The following is a 25,876-nucleotide window of genomic DNA, read 5'->3' on the forward strand; positions in this document are numbered from 1 at the left end:
TTTTTTTTCTATGAAGCCCAATAATATTGTTAAGAGTATGTCTTGGGATTGATCCTTTTGGGTTTTAGTCTGATTTTTATTCATATTCTTTTATCCTTTGCATACCTTTTGTCTCATTTAGAAATAGCACATTCCAGTTTTGATCTGGCGTTTGAGTTTGCCTTTCTCTCTTGCTCTCTTTAAAGATATTATTCTATTCCTTACTTCCTTTTTTACTTTTAATAACTTTGTATGGGATTTAACTTCTCTGCTTATTGTTTTTCTTCCATTCTAATTTAACTTCTTGCAGTTTAATTTTTTAAATTTTATATTGGGGTATAGGTGATTAACAATGTTGTGTTAGTATCAGGTGTGCTTCTTGCTTTTTTTGACCACCTGTGGTAATCTTGTGGTAATCTTAGTTCCCCAACCAGGGATTGAACTTGTGCCCTTTGCAGTGGAAGCACAGAATCCTAACCTGTGGACCGCTAGGGAAGTCCCAGCATTTCTTTTTGCATTTTAGACTGCCTTTCTAAACTTCTACAACTTGATAGAGCTCCTTCTTCTGTTAAAATTATGGCCGTTTGTTTTCTAAGCATTCCTGGCATGGATTCCTCCCCCTGCTTTATCTGGCCTTTCTGGTTTTTTTTGGTGCTTCCCTGGTGAGTGGCTCAGATGGTAAAGAATCTGCTTGCAACGCAGGAGACCCAGGTTCAATCCCTGGGTCAGGAAGATTCCCCTGGAGAAGGAAATGGCAACCTAAGTATTCTTGCCTGGAGAATTCCATGGACAGAGGAACCTGGTGAGCTACAGTCCATGGCGTCATAAAAGAGTTGGCTGAGCGACTGAGCGACTAACACTTAGAGCACTTCTGTTTTCCTTATCCTACTTAATTATGATTCTGATCCCAGCAGTTGCTCCTTGTCATGCATGAGCTCTGACCCACAAGGGAGTCCAGTTCTGTTAGTTTCAAAGCTTCATGGGAATTAAAACCATTCTCTCCTGGAGGCCTTACTGTGCGTTCTCCTGCTGGCTCTGCACCTTTGGAGTGGCCATCCCTCCTTCCAGCGCAGCTGCTATTTTTAAATTGGCTCCCTGCTTTTTTTTAAGCTTGTACCTGTCGGTATTTTGGCTTTTTCTTGTTTTCTTTAATGGTGCTTCCCTCACACCAGGGATTGTGGCTGTGGTAGTTCATTCTCACCAGATTGTATTTTGGGGACCTTGGGGGATAACTTGGTATTTAGTTATATATGTCATGGGTTTTGGCTTTGCTGTCTGGTTGGTCAGTGATATGTGGAGCTTCAGGAAGATCCAAAAATGATGCTGTCTAAGAATTTGCAAGATTCTTTTGCTTTATTCTAAAATAGGGTACTGAATATGATTTAGTTTTTACTTAATACTGTTTTCTTACTATCTTAAAACATGAATATTTATTATGATGACTTCAGGTCACTTGCGAAGGGGTAGCCTTTGTATTTACTTTTAAATCAATTTTTTAAATAGATACAATAGGTTTTTTCTGTCTCCTGATGTTGAATTTTGCTTGTCTCTACTATTGATGTGATTAATGAGCTGTTTTTCTCTTGAGGGTGCTTTTTCTAGTCGGTGGAAGGTTTGGGAGCTTAATGATCAAACTGTAACTCTGTGTGAAGTAAGAATAAATAGATTCAGGGTCTTCAGGGAAAGGAACTTTCCCTTTTATCACTGGTGTCCTTTTGCTTTTCCCTGAGTTGTTGAAACTATGCTAGATAAGCAAGTTGATAGCTGAAGTGGAGAAGTATGAGGCAAGGTTCATTGTTTCCTCAGTGATCTCTGATGTCATTTGCTTGAACAGTTTTAAAATGTGCTAAGTAAGCACTATACATTTTTATTAAAAACCCATTTATTTAAGAAAAACTTTTTGATTTAAATAAATAGGAGTCCTTACTATGTGGTAGTAAAATGATTATAAAAATGAACTTACCAGGTGAAACCATGCAAAGCAATCTTGTAATCAATGGGAAAATTGTGATGGTTTCCTTATGTTTTAAAAAGTTTTGTTGGAATATAAACTTCCTGTTATTACTATAAAGAATAGAGATGTATAATATAAAGAAGTAGTGAAACTAACATTTAGTGTAACTTAAAACATTGGAAACATTGAGAATTGTGTTTTATTTTTAAACTAGTCTTGATAAGTTTGTACACAGTGCTTCTCTTCACAGTTTTTGTATGCTTTGATGACTTTTAACATTTTATCCTTTGCACTTGAATGTTATGAAATATCTCCAAGAGTTTGTTGTATTTTCAAATATTTGAAGTATTTTCTTGGAGTCCCTTCCTCTGGGACATTGTCATTCTTTTTATTACAACCACTTTCCTCGTTGATCATTTCGCCTTCACTAAAGTCCTCTGCAGCGGTGTCATCCTTGCCACCACCAGCTCCTTCTTCTATAACTCCATTTACTTTGGACTTGCAATTCACTTCCAGCATATCACTTTTCATTTCTTTGCTGTACTTTGATCCTTTATTGGTTAGACTGCCTTTTGAATATGTGTAAAATGGCATGTAGATTTGTCACTGGGCAACAAGGAGACGACACAGTTGTACCCTCAGCTATGTGTTGTGCAGTGACTAGTTACCAATACACTTTGAAAGAGGGACATGATTGGCCACTGATTATGATGTTCATCTGCTATTTATGTGACGATTTGTGGACTGAGGAGCAAAGTTTTGTACTTATGTGATAGTTAATATGTTAGCAGAAATTGGAGCCATGGTGTTGGGGACTGTTCTTAGTTAACTAAAAGTGTGAAAAAGTGTAAATGTTAGTTGTTTAGTCGTATCTGACTCTTTGCAACCCATGGACTGTGTGTAGCCCGCCAGGGTTCTCTGTCCATGGAATTCTTAAGGGAAGAATACTGGAGTGGCTTGCAATGCCTTCCTGCAGGGGATCTTCCCAACCCAGAGATCAAACCCAGGTCTGCCACATTGCAGGCAGATTCTTTACTATCTGAGCCACCAGGGAAGCCTTTAGTTAACTAAACCCTGGTGTAAAACATGGAATGAAATTCTTACACAACAGAATCATGCAAAGTGAGAACTCTGTCCTTAATACGAAATATCAGGTTGTACTTGGATTTGGTGACAATTGTGAAGATGATAATGGAACTAATCCAAGACACTTATACAGTAACATGATAGTCTTTCAAAAATTCTTTATTAAAAAAAAAGATTAAAAATATTTTTTTCAATAAATTCCTTAACAGGGGAATGTGTGTGTGTGTTTCTGTATGTATACTAAGGGTAAAGATTTGAAAGGAGAAAGTTTTAGCATTTGTTGCATTAATATATTCTATAAACATCTGTTTTCTGTGATCTGATTATTCTACACTGCTCAGTATTACAATTACAACCTTCATTTCGCGATCTGAGGAATTCCTTCTGGCCTGTGGTTGGGTCCCTCTCATAGATCCTCCTCTGTAGATGGCTGTGATTGTTGCTTTTTTTTCATTACTGCTGTAAAGAGTTAGTGGTGTTGTGAGGCCTCCATTTATTTGTTCACATAAATGGAGAGGGATAAGGGATGAAAGGATTAAAAAACATGCCTCCAGGGCTGGGCTTAAGTATTTTTTACTGTGCAGATTTTACAACTGGAGGGGGAAAAACTATGACATGTATATGAACATACTGAAGAGCATGAAGAAAAATTTTAAATCACCTACTGTAGCTCCATTTCTCTATTGCCTCTATTAGTATATAGGTGTATATCTGTTTATACATTTCTTCTTCATATATATTCATATACTCTTGTATTTTTACCCAAAATGTTATAAATGTTTTTCATATTCTTTATGCTTCCAAGTGGATTTTCAAGATACATACACATTTTAAAGCTTTTTCTTATGTAAAAATGTGTGAAAACAGAACAGAGACTAAAGTGAGGACAGTACATGTATCACCCAACTTTAGTGATTTCGTTCCCAGGCAGTCTTATTTCGTCCATACCCACCTACTCTATTATTTTGAAGTCAGTTCCAGGCGAATATTTTAGTACACTCCAGATAACTATTTCAGCACATAGAGTTAAATTTTTTTTTGCCAAATTGTTCTCCAGAAAAGTGTTCTCTGTGTATACTTGTCAGAGATGGGATTGTGTGTGTTAGTCACTCAGTTGTGTCCGACTCTTTGCAACCCCACGGATGGTAGCCTGCTAGGCTTCTCTGTCCATGGGATTGTCCAGGCAAGAATGCTGGAGTGGATTGCCATTTCCTTCACCAGAGGATCTTCCCAACTCAGGGATCGAACCTGGGTCTCCTGTACTGCAGGCAGATCTTTACCGTTTGAGCTACAGGGGAGTCTGAGATAATATTAAAACACATTAAAAAATGTAGTATTGTTGGTCAGACACATGTATATGTGTAATTTTCCTCAGATAATATAAAAAAACCTAATAAAGTGAGTTTGGGTATGCTTATATACTCTGGCAGGAAACTTTCGGTTCTCATCAGTATGTCCCTCATAGGAATGCTGTGACAATTAGGGTGATTGTATAGTTCACCACCCAGACTGGGACACGTTTGAGACTTGACAGAGGCACTGTTAGTAATAATGCCAGTGTAACAGACTAGCATAGACCTGTGCAGTGTTTTGGCACAGCTGGACCGTATGCTTACCTTAGTTCTACATAATGTGTGTAAGATGCAATAAACATGAAGTGACTGTATCATGTAGTCAGTCAGTTCAGTCGCTCAGTCGTGTCCAACTCTTGCAACCCTATGAATTGCAACACGCCAGACCTCCCTGTCCATCGCCAACTCCCAGAGTTCACTCAAACTCACGTCCATCGAGTAGGTGATGCCATCCAGCCATGTCATCCTCTGTCGTCCCCTTTTCCTCCTGCCCCCAATCCCTCTCAGCATCAGAGTCTTTTCCAGTGAGTCAACTCTTCTCACGAGGTGGCCAAAGTACTGGAGTTTGAACTTTAGCATCAGTCCTTCCAGTGAACACCCAGGACTGGTCTCCTTTAGGATGGACTGGGTGGATCTCCTTGCAGTCCAAGGAACTCTCAAGAGTCTTCTCCAACACCACACTTCAAAAGCATCAATTCTTTGGTGCTCAGCTTTCTTCACAGTCCAACTGTCACATCCATACATGATCACTGGAAAAACCATAGCCTTGACTAGACAGACCTTTGTTGGCAAAGTAATGTCTTTGCTTTTTAATATGCTGTCTAGGTTGGTCATAACTTTCCTTCCAAGGAGTAAGTGTCTGTTAATTTCATGGCTGCAGTCGCATCTGCAGTGATTTCGGAGCCCAAAAAAATAAAGTCTGACACTGTTTCCACTGTTTCCCCATCTATTTCCCATGAAGTGATGGGACCAGATGCCATTTTGGGATCAAACGAAGAACCAGATCTTCGTTTTCTGAATGTTGAGCTTTAAGCCAACTTTTTCACTCTCCTCTTTCACTTTCATCAAGAGGTTTTTTAGTTCCTCTTCACTTTCTGCCATAAGGGTGGTGTCATCTGCATATCTGAGGTTATTGATGTTTCTGCCAGCAATCTTGATTCCAGCTTGTGCTTTTTCCAGTCCAGCGTTTGTCATGATGTACTCTGCATATAAGTTAAATAAGCAGGGTGACAATATACAGCCTTGACGTACTCCTTTTCCTATTTGGAACCAGTCTGTTGTTCCAGGTCCAGTTCTAACTGTTGCTTCCTGACCTGCATATAGGTTTCTCAAGAGGCAGGTCAGGTGGTCTGGTATTCCCATCTCTTTTAGAATTTTCCACAGTTTATTGTGATCCACACAGTCAAAGGCTTTGGCATAGTCAATAAAGCAGAAATAGATGTTTTTCTGGAACTCTGTTGCTTTTTCGATAATCCAGCGGATGTTGGCAATTTGATCTCTGGTTCCTCTGCCTTTTCTAAAACCAGCTTGAACATCTGGAAGTTCACGGTTCACGTATTGCTGAATCCTGGCTTGGAGAATTTTGAGCATTACTTTACTAGCGTGTGAGATGAGTGCAATTGTGCAGTAGTTTGAGCATTCTTTGGCTTTGCCTTTCTTTGGGATTGGAATGAAAACTGACCTTTTCCAGTCCTGTGGCCACTGCTGAGTTTTCCAAATTTGCTGGCATATTCAGTGTAGCACTTTCACCGCATCATCTTTCAGGGTTTGAAATAGCTCCCCTGGAATTCCATCACCTCCAGTAGCTTTGTGCGTAGTGATGCTTTCTAAGGCCCACTTGACTTCACATTCCAGGATGTCTGGCTCTAGGTGAGTGATCACACCATCGTGATTATCTGGGTTGTGAAGCTCTTTTTTGTACAGTTCTTCTGTGTATTCTTGCCACCTCTTCTTCTATTAGGTCCCTACCATTTCTGTCCTTTATCGAGCCCATCTTTGCATGAAATGTTCCCTTGGTATCTCTCATTTTCTTGAAGAGATCTCTAGTCTTTCCCATTCTGTTGTTTTCCTCTATTTCCATGTAGTCAGTAGATGGTAGCTTTTGTTTATACCTGTGTGTGAATATGTATAAAAGTCTTTCCTTTAAAGAAGTGTTTTTGAATTAGCAATCCAAAATCCTAAGTTAACAGTTTGTGTTTCTACGTGTTTTTGGAGCTGACAGTGACCATAGTTATTAAAAGTACATCTGATTTTCATAATTAGGAAGATTCTGTGTTCATATTTGCAGCTGGAAAATGCCGGAGGGGACCTCAAGGATGGCCACCACCACAATGAAGGAGCTGTTGTCATTCTGGATGCGGGTGCTCAGTACGGAAAAGTCATAGACCGAAGAGTGAGGGAACTGTTCGTGCAGTCTGAAATCTTCCCTTTGGAAACACCAGCATTTGCCATAAAAGAGCAAGGATTCCGGTGAGATTAGATTGCAGGATATTTTATTATTAATTTGCTTGGACACTGAATTTTTTAATGAAAATAAAATGGATTGGTTTTAATACAAGACATTTTCCATAGCTCTTGACATTAAAAGAAATTAAAATTAAAGGAGAAGATTATGTTAATTTTATTTGCACAGTTTAAGAATTTATCATTTGAATATTTTATGTTTTATTCAGGGGTCCTCTGGGCCAAGGTCCGGCACCTGTCAAATCAGTGGTGGCATTAGATTAGAATAAAGTCTGCACCAAATGTAATGTATGAGAATCATCCTGACACTACCCCCACCCATGGAAAACTTGTCTTTCCATGAAACCACTCCCTGGTGCCAGAAAGGTTGGGGACTGCTGTTGTATAGGATTTCTGCATCAGACTTAGATTTGGCTGTTACGGTCATTCATTCATCCCAGATTACTTGATCAAAGGGATATATATAATGGTTAGAGTACCTAAATTAGAGAATGCTGTGTACAGTGCGTCCCTTTTGCTTCCTATCCCAGGAGACTAGTTTCTAAATTATGAAGACTTCTAATTTAAGGGCTAATTCTATAACTTGTACTATTAAAACTAGTCAAAATGACATTCAATTTATATGTAACTTTGTCCTACAGCTATTTTTGGTTAATGCTGTATCTTTTCTCTTGGAATTAATGTTTGTTTTTTATTGATTGTTATTCAGAAGCAAGCACCTTAATTAGCTCTCAAGATTTGGTGTTGTATTTCTTCCAAAATTCAGTATGTTTAATTTTTCTTAAAAGCATATAATGTTTTTCTTCAGACAAATGGTTACCTTTCAGAAACTTTATAAATGTGTATACATTATCCTTTGTTTCTTATTTTTGAAATGGAGTGAATTGTGAATCAGAAAACATTTAACTCTGTTTTAGTTGTAGGATGCAGATAATTTTATAGTAAGAAGGAACGCTTTGAGTTTATCTTATTCAACTGTCTTGATTTGCCAGTGAGAACCAATTTTAAGGGAATTAAAACTGTAAGGAATCTGAATGGCTCTCTGTCAAATCCAAGCTCCATCATTCCCCAAATCCAAAGCAAACAGACAAAAATTCCCAGCAAACTAATTGAAACCAAATGTTGTAGAATAGGTTAACCAATATTGACAATAGAAGTCTGACTTTCTTGTCATCGGATTACCTGATCGTAAACAGTTTCTAGGTCCTGCTTCACCAATAGCTGCTTCTCTCTGTAGGAGAACGGGAACTATAGCACTGTTGCTTTCCTTACCATGATCCTTTCTGCTGAGATAGCCATTTGATCACCCTTTTTCTAGAATAAATTTTAGATTTATGACTTGAAAGACATCTTAACCTACCTGTTTTTAGAGCTTGATCTGCTTGATACATAAGCTGGTATCTGGAATGCCTTGAGACTTACTGGGCCTTGTAATTGCAAGTTATTTCAAAATAATAGCAGGGTAGAAGTAGAAAACTCAGAAAGAGTGATTAGCTTTTCTCAAGCTTATTGAGATAAGAATTTTCATAATTGGCTTAAATGCTGCTTGAGTTTTATCCTTGACTAAGTCCATTGCTTTTTCTTTTTAATAGTATTAAGAATCTTATAGCAGATTAATGAGGGATGCTGGGCAGTCCCATGGTGGTTATCATTTATAAAACTAAATGTAACATACTGAAATTCTAGAGATCTTGGTTATTGAATATATTTTACAGAGTTTTAGCTTCTGCATTTTTAAGGAGCTAGGTTACATATCTACCCTTAGGGCTAGCCCCATTCCCCTTTAAAATTGTTATCTTAAAGGGATGTCCCATTTATCATCTTGAGTAAGGAGATTGTCTTCAGTCTGTTTGCAAGAGATAAGCTAACGAACATAATGTATACCAAGATTCATGTTACCAATATAAAGTTCAGAGAGTAGGGCTTTTGTCCTCACTCAGATTATTATATATTTTTTTTAAAATTGAGTAATTTTCATGATTTATATTATTTTATTGGATGTATTACAAGTCTGTCATTTTAGTTTATGTTTTTACATGGCAGGCAGCCACTGATTATACAGTGGATTGTAATCCAGATTTGTTTGTAAGTAGATTTTGGTTACATCTTGGAATGTGTTTTTCTTTAGAAATATGGACTTCCCAAGTGACTGAGTGGTAAAGAATCCACCTGCCAATGCAGGATACTTGGATTTGATCCCTGGGTTGGGAAGATCCTCTGGAGAAGGAAATGGCAACCCATTCCAGTATTCTTGGCTGGGAAATCCCGTGGACAGAGGAACCTGGCTGGCTACAGTCCATGGGCCAGGCCCCAAAAGAGTCCGACATGACTTAGTGACTAAGCAACAACATGCCTGTATTGTATAAGTGGGTGTGTGTGACAAACTGGGGAGCCTAAGTAATCGGAAGGTGCAAATCTTTCTGTGATTCCAGTTATTTGTAGCCATGAGAATGAGTCCAATGTTAGCAGATTTTTTTCCTAAAGAAAATATAGAAATCTGTATTTTTATGTAAAAATCATGATATTAAAGTGTTCCAAAATTTTTTGATTGAATGGGGAGGACCAAGGTTACCTGTGTCAGAAGCCAGCCTCATTTTTCAGCTTTCTTTATACAAATAGTCTGTTCCCAAGTTAACCCATAGAATGCTCTATAAATTCTAATTTATAGACTACTGACTTGGGTTCTGAGAGCAGGGCATATGAGGCAGGTCATGTTGGCTCCTACTTCTGGGTCTCAGGTAGAATTGTTGGGAATACTGGACAGGTTGTAAACAGGCAAAATTAGGTAATTCTTCACATTGTCTGATATTCTTTATTGTATTTTGCTCTGCATAATCCAGGGCCTTCATAATACTTTCACTTGTCCCGCTGTGTAACTGCTTTACTCCTTAACCTCTCAGAAGACATGTATTTTCACCTTCTGCCTCGAGAATTCTCATTTACTTCCTCCACTGATGAGGAAAACAAAACAAATTCAGGCTTACCTTCATAGATTGAGACATTGGTTTTATATGTTTGGAAGTTTGTGCTTATAAACAAGTGACTGTTGAATTGGTCAGCTTTCCCATATTGCAATAAAACAGAGTAAAAATAGCTGTGTAGGGGATTCCGTGTCAGTCCAGTGCTTGAGACTTCCACTACAGGTGGTATGGAGCATGGATTTGATCTCTGATTGGGGAACTAAGATCCCACATGTCACACAGTCCAAAAGAAAAAAAAAAATAAGCTGTGTAGGAGACTATTAATTAGCTGTGATAAAATCTGGATCTGCTGTGGCATCCTAAAAACATAACAAAATCTGAGTCTGTATTGAGTTTCCCTCAGTGGTACAAGCAAGAGAGGGCATAGACCTTGTATAAAAATTAACAAAGATTCTTCGTTACTGTCTTCTTTAAATCCACAGTGCTATTATCATCTCTGGAGGGCCTAATTCTGTGTATGCAGAGGATGCTCCCTGGTTTGATCCAGCAATATTCACTATTGGCAAGCCTGTTCTTGGAATTTGCTATGGCATGCAGGTACATACATCTGTGAATTTGCCTTAAAAGTTAATTTGTTCTGCTTGTGACTCCTACTGTTTTAGTGTTTTCTGTCTTTAGAGCATTTAGGATATTTAGTTGTATGAGAGAATTTGTTCATATTAAAACTGTTTATGAATTGCCACACTAGTATGGCAAAACTGATTTGAGTGGGGATTTTCAAAGGAGAAACTATATGTATTACTGCTTACAACAAAACCCTGTCCATTATTTAAAAAATTTAAATATACATGAAATATTTAATATATACATGAAATTTAAATATACATGAAAGTTGAAATAGTAGTTCACAAAGAGCTCCTTTTACATTTACTCAATTCCCTAATTATAACATTTTTAACCATTTTGAGAGTAATTTGCAAACATGGTGTTCTGTTACTTGTTGTATCCTAAGTACTAGAATTCTGTCTTACATAACCACAGTATGGTTATCAAAATCAGCAAGTTAACATTGACTTGGTGTTCACATCTGATCCACAGACTGCATTAACATTTCACAGGCTCATTAATGTCTCTTAAAAGTCATGAATTCAATCTAGACCACGTGTTGTATTTAGTTGTCATGTCTCTTTACATTCCTTTAGTTTGGAATCATTTCTCAATCTTTCCTTCTCTTTCATGACCTTGCCAATTAAAAAAAAAAAGTGCATTCCCGTTACCTTGTAGAATAGTCTTCAGTTTTGGTTTGTTTGATGTTTCCTCTTTGTTAGATTCAGGTTATATGTTTTCGGCAGGAATAGCACAGGAGTAATGTGCTCGTGTTTCTGGTGGCTCAGTGGGAAAGAATCCCCTGCAATGCAGGAAACATGGGTTCGATCCCTGGGTTGGGAAGATCCCCTGGAGAAGGAAGTGGCAACCCACTCCAGTATTCTGCCTGGGAAATTCCATGGACAGAGGAGCCTGGCATGCTGCAGTCCCTGGGGTTGCAAAAGAGTCATATATGACTTTGCAAAACTAAACAGCAAATGCTGTGCTCTTCTCAGCATCTCATTAGAAGGCTGTTGCTGCTGCTAAGTTGCTTCAGTCATGTCTGACTCTGTGCGACCCCATAGACGGCAGGCCACCAGGCTCCCCTGTCCCTGGGATTCTCCAGGCAAGAACACTGGAGTGGGTTGCCATATGTCAATTAATCTGTGATAGGTGGTTTTCCTTTAGATTATTTGGTTAAGGTGGTGTCTGCCAAGTGTCTTCACTGTAATGTAAATTAGGTATATGTAGGGTAGTGGCCAAGATAGTGGAATAGGAAAACCCTGAGCTCACCTTCTCTCTTGGGCACAGGGATCCTATGCCAGGAAAATGAGCCCCCAGAACATTTGGCTTTGAAGGCCAGTGAGACTTACTTTTGGGAGAGACAAAGGGTCATGGGAAATAGTGATTCCTTTCTTAAAGGGCACCCACAAAAACTTACATGCTCCAAGACCCAGGGCAGATGCAGTAATTTGGAAGGAGACTGGGTCAGACTCACCGGCTGATCTTAGAGTCTGCTGCAGAGGCAGGAGCGACTGGAGCTCACCCTAGGGACATGGGCGCTTGTGGCAGCCATTTTGTGAAGCTCGTGCTGCCGTGAGGAGCTGCTGCTGGTGCCATTTTTGTGTCCTCCTCATTTTAGTAAGTGAGCAAAACAGTGCATTCTCTTTTTTTAAACAGTCTGGTTGAAACCTGTGTACTGATATGAATAATGCTCAAAGGGAATCTGTTCAAAAGTTAGAAAGTGAACAGACCAATATATTTTCTTCTGGCTATCTCTGGAGCTTTCAGTAAAGGAAGGAAATATAAATCAGTGTTCATGTAAGAATGTGAATATTTTTATTTCTATTCTTAATACAGGGCAGAATATTAGAAGTTGCTGGTCTGCAAAACAGCTTTAGTTGATTTTGTTTCTTTCTAATTGTTACGATTTTCCATTATAACATAAAGAAGAGTCTTGCAGGATATTTTTTTAGGACCCACTTAGAGTGAAATAGGTGTGAAATATGCTCCTTTAATATAAAATGATAGTGGCTACTTGTCCATTTTGCCAGTACCCCCTTGTAATTGTGAGGCCACATTTTCTGTCATTCAGGATGGATCTTTTGGTAGCCAGAGCCAGGTCTGTTTATGTTAAATGCATAAAAAAATTGCCTACTGCTTTCATAGGAGGATAATGGAATAGAATGATCTTGTTCCTTTGGGCAGAAATTATCTTTCTATAAAATGCTGATATAAATAATGCCTCGTAGCTAACGTGCAGTTTGTTAAGGACTAACACTTCCTAGAGACTCTTGATTGGGTAATGTTAGCACCAAAGGCCTCCCTCTAGTGTATACGTTTGCCCCCTCCATGGCAGCCTGAAATCTTATGTACTGTCTTTTCCCATTAACTCTTGAGTCTTACTGATTGCTTCCTGGTAATTCTTTGCTTTGGAAGAAAAAAGTCTGTCCTGCTCCTTGAACTGTTTATTTCTATTATGGTTTATCCGTCACTCAGCATAAGAAATAGAATATTAGTAGAACTTTTGAAACTCTCTTTGTACTTTTTTCCAATCCAAATTGTTCTATCTTCCAGCAAGAGGTAAGTAACACTTTTATTGAATTGTTATTCATTCCCTTTCTTTTCTTTATAGATATATACACATTGTATTTCTAGATAATATATTATCTAGTTTTGTCTGTTGATCTTCATGTAAGTGAATTAATGCTTTGTGTAGTTCCAGTTTTGGTTTTGAAAGTCACTAATTTTAAGTTATTTTCACTACTGAAATTATTGTTTGAATGTAGTGATACATTCAAGTGTATCGCAAATAGTGATATATTCGACTGTTAGCGTTGCTGGTCTTTTTCCAAGTTTTTGCAGTTACAGATGCTGCCATGAATATTTTTGGACTTTGGTATTGTACATACACAAAATTTTCTCTAAGCTAACCATTAATTGAAATGCTGAGTCTCAACTTCACTAAGAACTATTTTTCCCCAATATACCTTCCCACAGCAGTATGTAAAAATTCCTTTTGCTCTATATCCCTGCAGGCTTTGACAAGGTTAGATTTTTTTTTTTTAATTTGCCTAGCTGAAGAGGTGTTAAATGACATGTTGTAGTCTTAATGGTCATTTTCCTTATTTTAAGATTCATGGATTTATTTGCCATTAGTCATTAGTGTCTGGTTTGCTGTAAAGATTAGTCATGATTTTTGCACATTTTTTGTTGAATTTTAAAATTGTTTTTATATATGCTAGATGCTAAACTTTTGCCAATTATATATATTGCATATACCTTCTAGATTCTGACTTCTCTCTTCACTATAGTTTCATTTTTTTAAGAAAACATCTCTATTACAAGCATTTGGTTTCTTTATATACTGTCACACAGATTTTGTTAAATTTTTGTTGGGAGAATTTCCTTTCATTTCCCCCTCCCAAATCTAAGATTTATTTTGAAATCTTGACATACAAGACAGATAAAAGGGGAGCTGACCCAATTGCAGCGGTAAACCTGCTAGACCTACAGGGCTTTTGTTGTTGTTTGAGGCATTTAGGACCTCAAGGTTAGCATGAATCCAAAGCAGAAGCCATTTCCTTAAGTCAAAAAAGAATATTAAAACAAAATTTTAACCAAGTAGAGTGTTCTGCTTTACATAAAGTTATTCCCTCTCCCCTCTGCCACACACAGACGCTTAGCTGATCCTTCAGTTCCTTGTATTTTCACTTTTACCTAGCATACATGCATACATAAGTTAGGAGTCAAGAATAAACATGAAAGCCTTCTGAACAGGTGAGATAGCTCTAAATTTTGCTGCAAGCCTTTGGCTTTATAAAAACCTTTAATTTAGACTTTGTGGAGTTTTAAACTGTGTTGTATTCCAGCAGCTTTGGTCAGCTTGACCATTCAGCTGTCTTCTGATTAAGAACTGGAAATTTAGAGGAGGCAGAGGCACACAAGGTTCATCTGGTACATAGAGGAAAACATTCACTTTTCATTCAGCAAATTGAATGACTGCTCTGGGCCACGTACTTAGCTAGGCCACTGGTACCGTGACCAGACCTGAAGACATGGTGGGGAGAGAATATTGCTAATTCTACATTGCTAATCACACTAGCTTGAATGGCTTGAGTAGAGAATAATGGGAAATATGAAAAGTGGAGTTAGATGGAGGCAGTGCATTGAAAAGTCTTTGTTGAGTATAAGGGACTTGGACTTTATCCTGTAGACAGGAGGTCAGCAAATTACAGCCTGCTGCCAAAGCTGGCCACTGCCTGATTTTTGTATGACCAGCAAGCTAAGAATGGTTTTTATGATTTTAAAGTGATTTTTATGGTTGGAGTTGAAAAACATTTTTAAAAAAGAATTGTATGCTATGACATGTGAAAATGAAATGAAATTCAAATTTCAGTGTCCATAAATAAAGTTTATTGGAACATCATCATATCCATTCCTTTAAATATCTGTGGTTGCTTCTGTGCTTCAACGACAAGAACTGAGTAGTTGCTTCAGAAACAATAGGGCCTACAAAAACTAAAATACTTATTCTCTGGTCCTTTACAGGAAAAATTTGCTAACCCAAATATAGATGATAGCCATTAAGAATTTAATCATGGACTAACACAGTCATATTTATATTTTAGTAGCTGACATTCATCGATCTCTGGAAGATGGGCACTATTAGAGGCAAGGGGACTGATTAGACTGCAGCAGTGTTTCTTCAACTATGTGTTTGTTAAGATGCTGCAGAAAGTGTTTGACGTATGAGTCTTTAGTTTGGGAAGTACTGGGTTAAACGGGTTAGGAGGTGTTTTTTTGTTTTTTATTTAATTGCTGGACTTCATGCAGAGCTTTATTGCAGGAAGTTTTATAGTCAGTGTCTAACAGGAGAATGTAGAGGGCAGCATTTGCTGATGCATATTTGAAGAATATGCCATTGTGCATTACAAGAATGAACACATGTTTAGCCCTCTGCCTGTTTTTCTGTTGGGTGCTGGGTACACCTACATCGTGTATCATCGTGGCAGATATCTTACGACACCTGTTGTGGAGCAGACATAATGAAGATAGGTTGTATTGATTTTATCAATGCAGATTTAATGTTCCTAAAAATCCTATGTATATCTGTTTTGTGTTGGAAGAGTTTAGGCATATGTAAATGATGAAGAAGATTGACACAGAAGGGTCAGACTGGAGAGACTACTTAAAACAAAAGTCTATAGGTGGATGGGATTTGAACAAATTAATTTAAAGACCAGATTATATTGCTTATCCCATCTCCACAGCACAGCCTTCTGTAGACTTTCAGACTGACTGTTCCTTTGGGGCCAAAGATTAAACAGTTTGGAGGAATTTATAGCTGCTAGTTTTAATACCAACTGGGTACTTTCTGAGTTCAAAGAGTGTTTTAAAATGCTTTAAAAATTAAACTCAGATATTAAAGAAATACTTATCTTTTATAAAGAAATCTTTATTTTTAACAGAGGAATTAAAGTATGTTAAATGGAAAATTTGCCAGTGTTTAATAAAAATTAACATTAGATCAAATTCCTAATCTAGTTTTGCAACTGTTCCTTTTAAGAACTAGATAATTATATATAATAATAACAAGTAATTTACAGTTAGCAAACTTCCTGTATTTTGAAGGCACAAACATAACAGCTATCCTAAGAACAAGAAATAAAAATTTTTAGTGTAAGAAATTGGGTAATTTTCTTTTGAATTATATTAACCTCAATTTATTTTCTCCTGTAACAGATGATGAATAAGGTATTTGGAGGTACTGTGCACAAAAAAAGTGTTAGAGAAGATGGAGTCTTCAGTATTAGTGTGGATAACACATGCTCCTTATTCAGGTATGATAGATATTTTTATATCAGTAAGAATGTTAGAGGAGTAACTTACAGCTGGGAATGTTATTCTTCAAAATTGGAGATTCTGTAATTCTTAGACAAAATTAAGGCCACGGCATTGGCCAAAGGTATTGTCATATTTGTTTTCCAATTGAGTGTCAAGACAGAAGAGGATGGTGGTGATGCTAATTAGGAATAAGAAAAGCACTTAATGACAGAATTGAAAAGCAGTTGTGCAGTCTTAAACCCCTATTTGGGATTGCAGATGGCGATGCCAACATTTGTAGTTTTCCCTTTTCACTTTTTAGCAGAGCATGATTCTAAATATTAGTATGACAGATGTGACAGACAATGCTTTAAACTGCCTGCGTTTGTACACATCTTCTTCTACCATGTTCTTTCTCTGGGTGCTTAACTAGCTACCCATTTGCTGGCCTCATTACTAAATATGTATTGCACTTTTTGTACTGAGCATAAGTATATCTTGTGTACTGTCTTTTTAATATAGTGAATGTATTAATTGATTTTATTGCTGGTTGATAAGGCAATGGCACCCCATTCCAGTACTTTTGCCTGGAAAATCCCATGGATGGAGGAGCCTGGTAGGCTGCAGTCCATGGGGTCGCTAAGAGTCAGACATGACTGAGCGACTTCGCTTTCACTTTTCACTTTCATGCATTGGAGAAGGAAATGGCAACCCACTCCAGTGTTCTTGCCTGGAGAATCCCAGGGACAGGGGAGCCTGATGGCTGCTGTCTGTGGGGTCACACAGAGTCGGACATGACTGAAGTGACTTAGCATAGCATAGCACAGATAATAGTTTAGGTGTATTAGCTCTAATGTATTTAAAGATTGGTGAATGAGCTGTTCATTAGCTTTCTAGAATCATTTATAAATCTTCTGCTTTACAAAAAACCAGGTGAGTTTTCATTCAGCTTCCTGAAAGACTAGAAAACTTAAATTTTAGTCACTTTCTTTCTTTCTTTGGGTTTTCCCATGTTTTGGGTATAACCCACTTAGGTGGACAGTTCATTTTTCTTTAAAAATCACATTTCTCCCTAACTGCATTAAATCTATGAAATGTAGGCTGGTGTCAGTTAATGTGCATATGTAGTTTATTATCATTTCTTGTAACTGTGCTAATTATCTTTATAGATTTGTTTTATTAACATATATTCTTACATCCTCCATAGAGTTGTACCTAAATTAATTCTTAATGGATAGTGTTCTCCAAATTGGACAAATCAGTTTTAAAATCCAAGTTAAGACCTTTTGTCTAAAATGGAGAAATCCCAGTTTTTACACAAAACTGGCTGTGGCTGGCTTTTCTTTAATATTAGAACAAGAATATCAGTATTCAGAGATTCTCATTTTCAAAGTGATATTAATAAAAAAGCAACAGTTGCTCAAAATAATTTTATGAACTGAAGCTACTCATTGCCAAAATACGTTTTTGAAATCCATTTCTTGTTCTACTTTATAATGGAGAGGTGTTGCTTACATTCATCTGTATCTCTAACAAATTCTTGAGAACTACTTCAGGAATCTTGCTGGTGGAATGTGATACTACAAGAGACTTTAAAGATCTGATTAAGATTTAAAGTTTTTCTGTCTTGACAGTTCTAAAATCCTGGTACTCAATTACAGCCTACACTAATCCTAAATAACAATGAACAGTGATGACAGTAACAACCCCCCCAAAACATCCTTTTGGTTTTAATGTACTTAATCTTCTTGCTTTATTCTTAATTTTTGTTTCTTAATATTATTTAATACAAAGTCCTTATTCAAATTTTTTCATAATATAACAAATATGTTTTATAAAATTCATTCGTTTACATCAAGGTCCAAAGTCTGCACAGTTGGTTTGATAAATGTTACTTACATCTGTTTTAAACCATGCCATTAATTACTTCTGTTCTTAAGATTAATTCCAGTAGAGATATAATTTTGAAACCATGATAGCCTCTTGAAACTGTGTGTGTGGTTATACCACCAGCTTTATATATTCAGTTTCAGTTTTTATGGATTGCCTTTTCCTGGTATTTATTATTGTTATTGGCTTTATAATGAATAGAGTAAATTTAAATTCTAGCAGTGTTGTGCTGTTACCTACTTTCTCTGTTTTGTTGATTTATGCATAGAAGCTAGTCACTTTTAAAGCAAAAAACTACCAGTTTATAAGATGAATTAAGTTCTAGGAATCTAATGTAAAGCGTGATGACTACAGTTAACAACAATGTATTGTATATTTGAAAGTTGCTAAGAGAGTAGAGCCTAAATGTCCTTACCACACACAAAGAATGGTAATTCTGTGAGGTGGTAGATGTGTTAACTAAATTAGTGGTAATCATTTCACAGTATATAGGTGTATCAAATTATCACATTGTACACCTTAAACTTACAGTGTTACAAGTCATTATATCTCAGTAAAGCTAGAAAAAAATAAAGCAAAAGACTCCATTAATCGTGTCTAATAAAGCTATTTGTATATTGTTTTATTTTCTATTTACTTAGGGGTCTTCAGAAGGAAGAAATTGTTTTACTTACCCATGGAGATAGTGTAGACAAAGTAGCTGATGGATTCAAGGTTGTGGCACGTTCTGGGAACATTGTAGCAGGTAAAACTTCTAAAACTTTTGAAGATTTTCTTTTTAAAAGTTTATCTGAAAAGTTTATAAACATGTTTCTATATGTGATACTGTTTTTGATGTTTCTTAATTTTTTTAAAGATACTGTAAATGTCAAGGTCAATTGTTAACTCATGAAGGATATTTAATATTAGAAGGATTATCTAGAAGTCACTTACTAGTTTGCTCTGAAATACTTTTAAAATTGTTTATTCTACTATGATTTTCAAACATAAATATATCTGTTGTAACTCAGGAAAGTTTTGAGAACCGTTTACCTCTCTAGCATGTACAGCATGCTAGAGAGGTACAGATAGGTACATTTTTAGGTACAGATAGGCATGTATCTTGGATGTCTGTAAAACATCAGACTAAGCATTCAGAGCATTGCTCTGAACCAGGGTAACCTGTGGGTCAAATCCAGCCTACAGACTGTTTTTTGTATGTTCAGGAACTAAGAATGCTTTTTATATTATTTAAGGGTTATAATAAATGACAGGGACTGTATGCATATGTCCCACCAAGCTTAGTTTATAACATCCAGCCCTTTGTAGGAAGTTTGCTAGTTAATGCTCTAAACAATTTTTTGTTCTGTTTTTCTTGAAGAGGAGTTGATGTTCTGGCAGTTTGTCATTTTTTTTACTTGCTTACTTGAATAATTGTAAATAATCACCAGTAATCCTGGATATCTGTAAAAGAGAAAAAGTGGAGTTATCATAAAGTTGTTGTTTTTATGTTACACCTAAAAAGTTGGGAAAAAAAAATTTGTCATGGATAAACTGAATTGAGTAATCTACCTGCAGTTACTTAATGGATTATTGTATTAGCATAGGAATTATCAAGAATAGTTTCCTTTTTGACAGGTTTCTATTTCTTATACAAAATCAAGTGGTAGATGAGATTATATATTTTTATTCATTCAACAAATATTTGAGTACCCACATGTCCCAGGCACAGTTCTAGGTGCCAGTGAACAAAATGAATTATACCTCTGTTTAATGTTCTAGTTAGTGAGGCTGGGGATGGGGGAGGGGTGGGACAGACGGTAACCAGATAATACAGAAAAGTCAGTGCTTGACAGTGTTCAAATGCATTGAAAAAATAAAAAGATGAGAGGAGTGTTATGGAATGTGTCATTTGGACTGTTACTCTTTTAGATAGGATATTCAGAGATGGTGTCCCTATTAGATGATACTAGACATGGAGGAAGTAGGTGCTTGGCCCTTTTGGATATTTGGGGAAAGAGTACATAGCAGTACAGAATTCCTGGGAGGGGACTTTGTTTAAGGAACAGAAAGGAAACCACATGGGTAGAGCTGGGGAAGTGTGTGGGGGTATGTGGTAGAAGGTAAGGTAGAGAGGCTGTTGGGAGCCAGAATCCCAGGACCTTTGAGGCCATTATGAGAATGTTGGCTTTACTTATAGTGAGTGAAGATTTGAACAAAGGAGAGACATGATCTAATTTCAGGATTACCCTGGCTACAGAGGAGTAAAGAGACTGTTAAATGTAGGAGCAGAGACCAGCTAGAAATCTATTGTGGTAATCAGGAAAGGAGACTGTAAGGAGCAGAGTGGTAGAGGTATAAGCGCTCAGGAGTGATTGGGTTCTCATATACATATTGGACATATTTTGTTAGATTTATACCAAAATATTTCATTTGAGAGTGTTAATGTTAATTGTATTTATAATTTAAATTCCACTTGTTCATTGCTGGTATATGGTAAAGCCATGAACTTTTGTGTATTAACCTTCTGTCTGGCAACTCTGGTGTACTCACTTCCTAGTTCTAGGAATTTTTTTTGGTTGATTTTTTAAAATTTTATACATAGACACTCATGTCATCTGTGAACAAAGACCGTTTTATTTCCTTTTCCCCTCAATCTGTATATCTTTTATTTCCTTTTCTTGTCCTGTTGCGTTAACTGGGACTTCTGTTATGATGTTGAAAAGCAGTGGATAGAGGGAACATCCTTGCTTTGTTCCTGATCTTAGTGGAAAAGTTTTGAGTTTCTCATGGTTAAGTATGATGTTAGTTGTAGGTTTTCAGAAAATACTCTTTGTCAACTTGAAGTCCCTCTCTGTTCCTAGTCTCCTGAGAGTTATCATGATTGAGTGTTTGGATATATCTCATATACTCTTTCTGCATTTATTGATATGATCATATAATCTTTCTTCCTTAGCCTATTGATATGATGGATTACAGTAATTGACTCTTATTTGTGACAGAGGGATTTTGAAGTATCTAACTGCAGTAGTGGATTCATGTATTTCTCCTTATAATTATATCAGTTTTTGCCTTACATATTTTGATGCTTTCCTGTTGCTGCTGCTGCTGCTGCTAAGTCGCTTCAGTCGTGTCCGACTCTGTGCGACCCCATAGATGGCAGCCCACCAGGCTCCCCCATCCCTGGGATTCTCCAGGCAGGAACACTGGAGTGGGTTGCCATTTCCTTCTCCGGTGCATGAAAGTGAAAAGTGAAAGTGAAGTCACTCAGTCGTGTCCGACTCATAGCGACCCCATGGACTGCAGCCTACCAGGCTCCTCCATCCATGGGATTTTCCAGGCAAGAGTACTGGAGTAGGGTGCCAGTGGGTTCCTGTTAGGTGCTTATATATGAAGGATTATTATGTCTTCTTTAGGAATGGATTCCTTTATCATTATATGTATGCCCCTCTTTATCCCTGATAAATTTTCTTTTTTCTCTTTTTTTCTTTTTAAATTATGAAAGTATGATAACACATTTACAAGAGACTTGGAAAAATACAGAATGAAGTTATATATAGTTCTATCATACAACTATTTTTTAAGTAGATAAATTAAAAATTTTAGTTGCAGTATCAAAAGTCTCAAAAATTAAGAGTGAATATACAAAAAAGTAGAAGGATATAGTAGACCTGAAAAGCACCATGAACCAATTCAGCATAATTAAGATTTATACAATTTTCACACAACAGATATAAATTCTATTCCAAGTTCCCATAGACCATAAAGTAGGAGACACTGGAACATATCCAGGGAATAAAACAAGGTGCAAAAATTTTGTGGTCTTAAGATATTGAAATCATACAGAGTCTGTTCTCTTACCACTGTGGAATTGTGTTAGAAATCAGTATCAAAAGACAGTTGAAAATAACTCACATATTTTCAAGTGCAATATGACATTTACCAAGAGGCATCATTTAACCTAGCCATTAAAAGCCTCAAAAAGTTGAAGACTGAAAAAACAACAGGATGATTGCAAAGAGGAAAGCATTTATATGAGAAATCAATCCTGGTAACTTTTGGCTAAAGTCTGCTCTGACATTGATGTATCTACTCGTGTTATCTTTTTATTTATTTATTCATGGCTGTGCTGGGTCTTGGTTGTGGTGTATGAGCTTCTCATTGCAGAGAACATGGGCTCTAGGACACTTGGGCTCAGTGGTTACAGCTCGCAGGTTCTGGAGTGTGGGGTCGTTAATTGTGGCGCACAGGCTTATTTGCCCATTGGGATATGGAATCTTCCCAAATGAAGGATTGAACCCGTGTCCTCTTCATTGGCAGGTGGATTCTTAACCACTGGACCACCAGGAAGGTCTCTCATGCTATCTTTTAATTAGTGTTATCGTGACATATCTTTCTCTGTCCATTTACTTTTGATCTGGGTTTTTATATTTAAAGTGGGCAAGAGACAATACATATAAATTATGTTTTCTTTCTTGATCCACTGTGACAATCTCTGTCTTTTAATTGGTACATTTAGACTATTGGAGTTTAAAGGGATTGTTGATAGTGTTGGATTAATATCCATCGTATCTGTTGTTTTCTATTTATTGTCCTTGTTCTTTGTTCATATTATTTTTGTCTTTTCCTACCTTTTGTGGTTTTAACTGATCATTTTATATGGTCTTATTTTATCTTTCTTTGCACGTCAGTTATATCTCTTTTTTTACATTTTCTAAGAAAAAGTTGCCCATGATTTTACAATATACATTCACAGCTAACCCAAATTCACTTTCAAATAACAGTGTACCATTTCACAGGTAGTGTACCTTATCATAACAAAGTAAACGTGATTTTTTTCCTCATATCCCTTGTACATTGCTGTCATCATTTCACTTAAAAGTAAGCATGAATAATATATCTCTATATAAGCATGCATAATTATATCGTTGCTATTATTTTGAATGAAGTTATCTCTTAGCTCAATTAGGAAGAAGAAAGTTTTTATTTTACCTTCATTTATGCTTCCTCTGCTCTTTTTTATGTGGATCCAAGTTTCTGATCTTTATCATTTTCCTTCTCTCTAAAGAACTTCTTTTAACATTTCTTGCAGAGCAGCCTATTGGCAACAGATGGTCTCAGGTTTTGTTTGTTTGAAACTTTTATATTTTTCCTGAACTTTTGGAGGATAATTTCTCAAGGCACAGAATTCTAGGTTGGTGGTTTTTTCCCAAAAACATTTTTTTAAAAATTAACTTTTTTAGCTTTATTGAGGTATAATCAGCAAAATTGTAAAATATTTGAAGTGTACAATGTGATGATTTGATAAAGTGAAGTTGCTCAGTCATGTCCGCCTCTTTGCGACCCCATGGACTGTACCCTACCAGGCTCCTCTGTCCATGGGATTTTCCAGGCAAGAGTACTGGAGTGGGGTGCCATTCCCTTCTCCAGGAGATCTTCCCGAACCCAGGGATTGAACCGGGGTCTCCCGCATTGTAGGCAGATGCTTTACCGTCTGAGCCACCAGGGAAGTCCCTTAATATACATTATGAAAAGATTTTTCCCCATTGAGTTAATTAACCCATCCATCACCTCACATACAGTTGATCCTTGAACAACACAGTTTTGAACTCTGCGGGTCACCTTATATATGGATTTTTTCACTAAATATGTGCTTCAGTATTACATGATCTGGGTTGGTTGAAACCGTGGATGTGGAACTGTAGATCCAGAGGCCTGACTGTAAAGTTATGCACAGATTTTTGACTGCACTGAGGGTAGGTAACTAACCCATGAATTGTTCAAGGGTCAACTGTATTTACTTTTTTTTTTTGGTAAGAACATTTAAATTCTGCTCTCTTAACACTGTATTGGATCACTGAAATTTGCTATCAGCTATAATTACCATATTTATTATACATTAGATCCTCAGACCTTATTTATCTTAAAATCAAGAATTTGTATCCTTTAACCAACTCTCCCTATTCCCCTTGTTCCCTCACCCCTAGGTCACTACATTTGTACCTTCCATTTTTGATAGAGGTTGAATTGAATCTGTAGATTACTTTGGGTAGAACTGACTTTTTTTAAAAAACCTTTTTTTTTTTTTGATGTGGACCATTTTTAAAGTCTTTATTGAATTTGTTACAACATTACTTTTGTATTTTTTTGGCCACAAGACATATGTGGGGTCTTATCTCCCTGACCAAGGATCAAACCCACACACACTCCCTGCACTAAAACTCGAAGTCTTGAGTGCTGGACTGCCAGCAGAGTCCCTAGAACTGACATTTTAACAATATATTAGTAATTCATCTAATCCATGAACATGGAATATCTGTTTATTTGTGCCTTCTTCAGTTTCTTTCATCAAGGTCTTACAGTGTTCAGTGTACAGATCTTTCAGCTTTTTTGGTTAAATTTATTCCTAAGTGTTTTATTCTTTTTGAATTTGTTGATGGGAGTGTTTTCTTCATTTCTTCAGCTGATTGTTGTTGATACATACAGAGTTGATTTCTGTATGTTGATTATGTATCCTGCAATCTTGCGGAAATAATTAGTTCTAATGGCATTTTAGTAGAGTCTCTAGGGTTTCTTAGATACAATGTTGTGTCATCTGCAAATAGAGACAGTTTACTTATTACTTTTAATTTGGATAATTTTATTTCTTTTTCTGGCCTGGCTGGTCTGGCTTGTACTTCCAGTACTTTGTTGAATTCTTGACTTGTTTCTGATCTTAGAGGAAAAGCTTTTCATCACTGAGTATGTTAACTGTGGGCTCGTTGTATATGGCCTTTATTATATTTGAGATATGTTCCTTCTGTACCCAGTTTGTTGAGAGTTTTTATCATGTGTGATGTTGAATTTTATGTATTGCTTTTTCTGTATCTATTGAGATGACCATATTATTTTTATCCTTCATTTTGTTAATATGGTATATCATATTGATTGGCAGATGTTAAACTATCCCTGCATCCCTGGAATAAATTTCACTTGATTATGGTGTATGATCTTTTTAATGTATTGTATTTGATTTGCTAATATATTGTTGAGGATTTTTGCAACATTGTTTATCAGAGAAATTAGCCTATAATTTTCTTTTTTTGGTAGTCTTTTCTTGTCTAGCTGTGATATAATATTGCTAGTTTCATAGAATGTGTTTGGAAGTGTTCCTTCTGCTTCTATTTCTCATGAGTTGTTACTAGTTCTTTAAGTGTTTGGTAGAACTCACTAGTGAAGCCATCTGGTTTTGCAACTTTTGGGGAGGTATTTGATTATTGATTCAATCTCCTTACTTAAAATGAGTCCATTCAAATTTTCTGTTGCTTCATGATTTAGTCCTGGTAAGTTACATGTTTCTAGGAATTTATCCATTTCTTCTAAGTTTTTCAGTTTGTTGGTGTATAATTGTTCATAGTATTTGTGTGGTATCTGTTTTAATATCTCCTTTTTCATTTCTAATTTTGAGTCCTCTCTTTTTCTTGGGAAGTCTGGCTAGAGGTTTATCTATCTTTTCAAGAAACTATCTTTTATTTTCATCTTTTTAAAAATCATCATTTGTCTGTTTATTTCTGCTCTGGTCTTTGTAATTTCCATTCTATTAACTTTGGGCTTAGTTTCTTTTCTTTTTTTTTTTTTCTAGTTCTTTGAAGTTATTAGGTTGTTTAAGGCCTGACCTTTTTTTGGATGTGGGCATTTATCTTTGTGAACTTCCATCTTAGAATTGCTTTTGGCATATACCGTAAGTTTTGGTTGTTTTGTTTTCATTTTTCTTTGTCTCAAGCTTTTAAAATTGCTCTCTTGATTCCTTCTTTGACTTATTAGTTTCTCAGGAGCATGTAGTTTAATTGTCACATATTTGT

At 36.5% G+C, this 25,876-nt stretch overlaps 1 protein-coding gene across 4 annotated transcripts in view; it reads left to right on the forward strand.

The window, feature by feature from the left end:
- The window catches only part of GMPS (guanosine monophosphate synthase), a 70,631-nt gene that overhangs the window by 20,552 nt on the left and 24,203 nt on the right, over positions 1 to 25,876 (forward strand). For all 4 annotated transcript variants that reach the window (XM_086391455.1, XM_086391447.1, XM_086391475.1 and 1 more), the window contains 4 exons: positions 6,659 to 6,840; positions 10,238 to 10,352; positions 16,086 to 16,183; positions 18,698 to 18,801. In XM_086391455.1, coding sequence (XP_086247581.1) covers positions 6,659 to 6,840; positions 10,238 to 10,352; positions 16,086 to 16,183; positions 18,698 to 18,801 — 499 coding nt within the window. The remainder of the gene's footprint in view (positions 1 to 6,658; positions 6,841 to 10,237; positions 10,353 to 16,085; positions 16,184 to 18,697; positions 18,802 to 25,876) is intronic.

This window comes from Bos grunniens, chromosome 1 (genome assembly GCF_055505025.1).
Source record: "Bos grunniens cultivar Pamir isolate PY7600 chromosome 1, Bosgru_T2T1.0, whole genome shotgun sequence".
Taxonomy (NCBI): domain Eukaryota; kingdom Metazoa; phylum Chordata; class Mammalia; order Artiodactyla; family Bovidae; genus Bos; species Bos grunniens.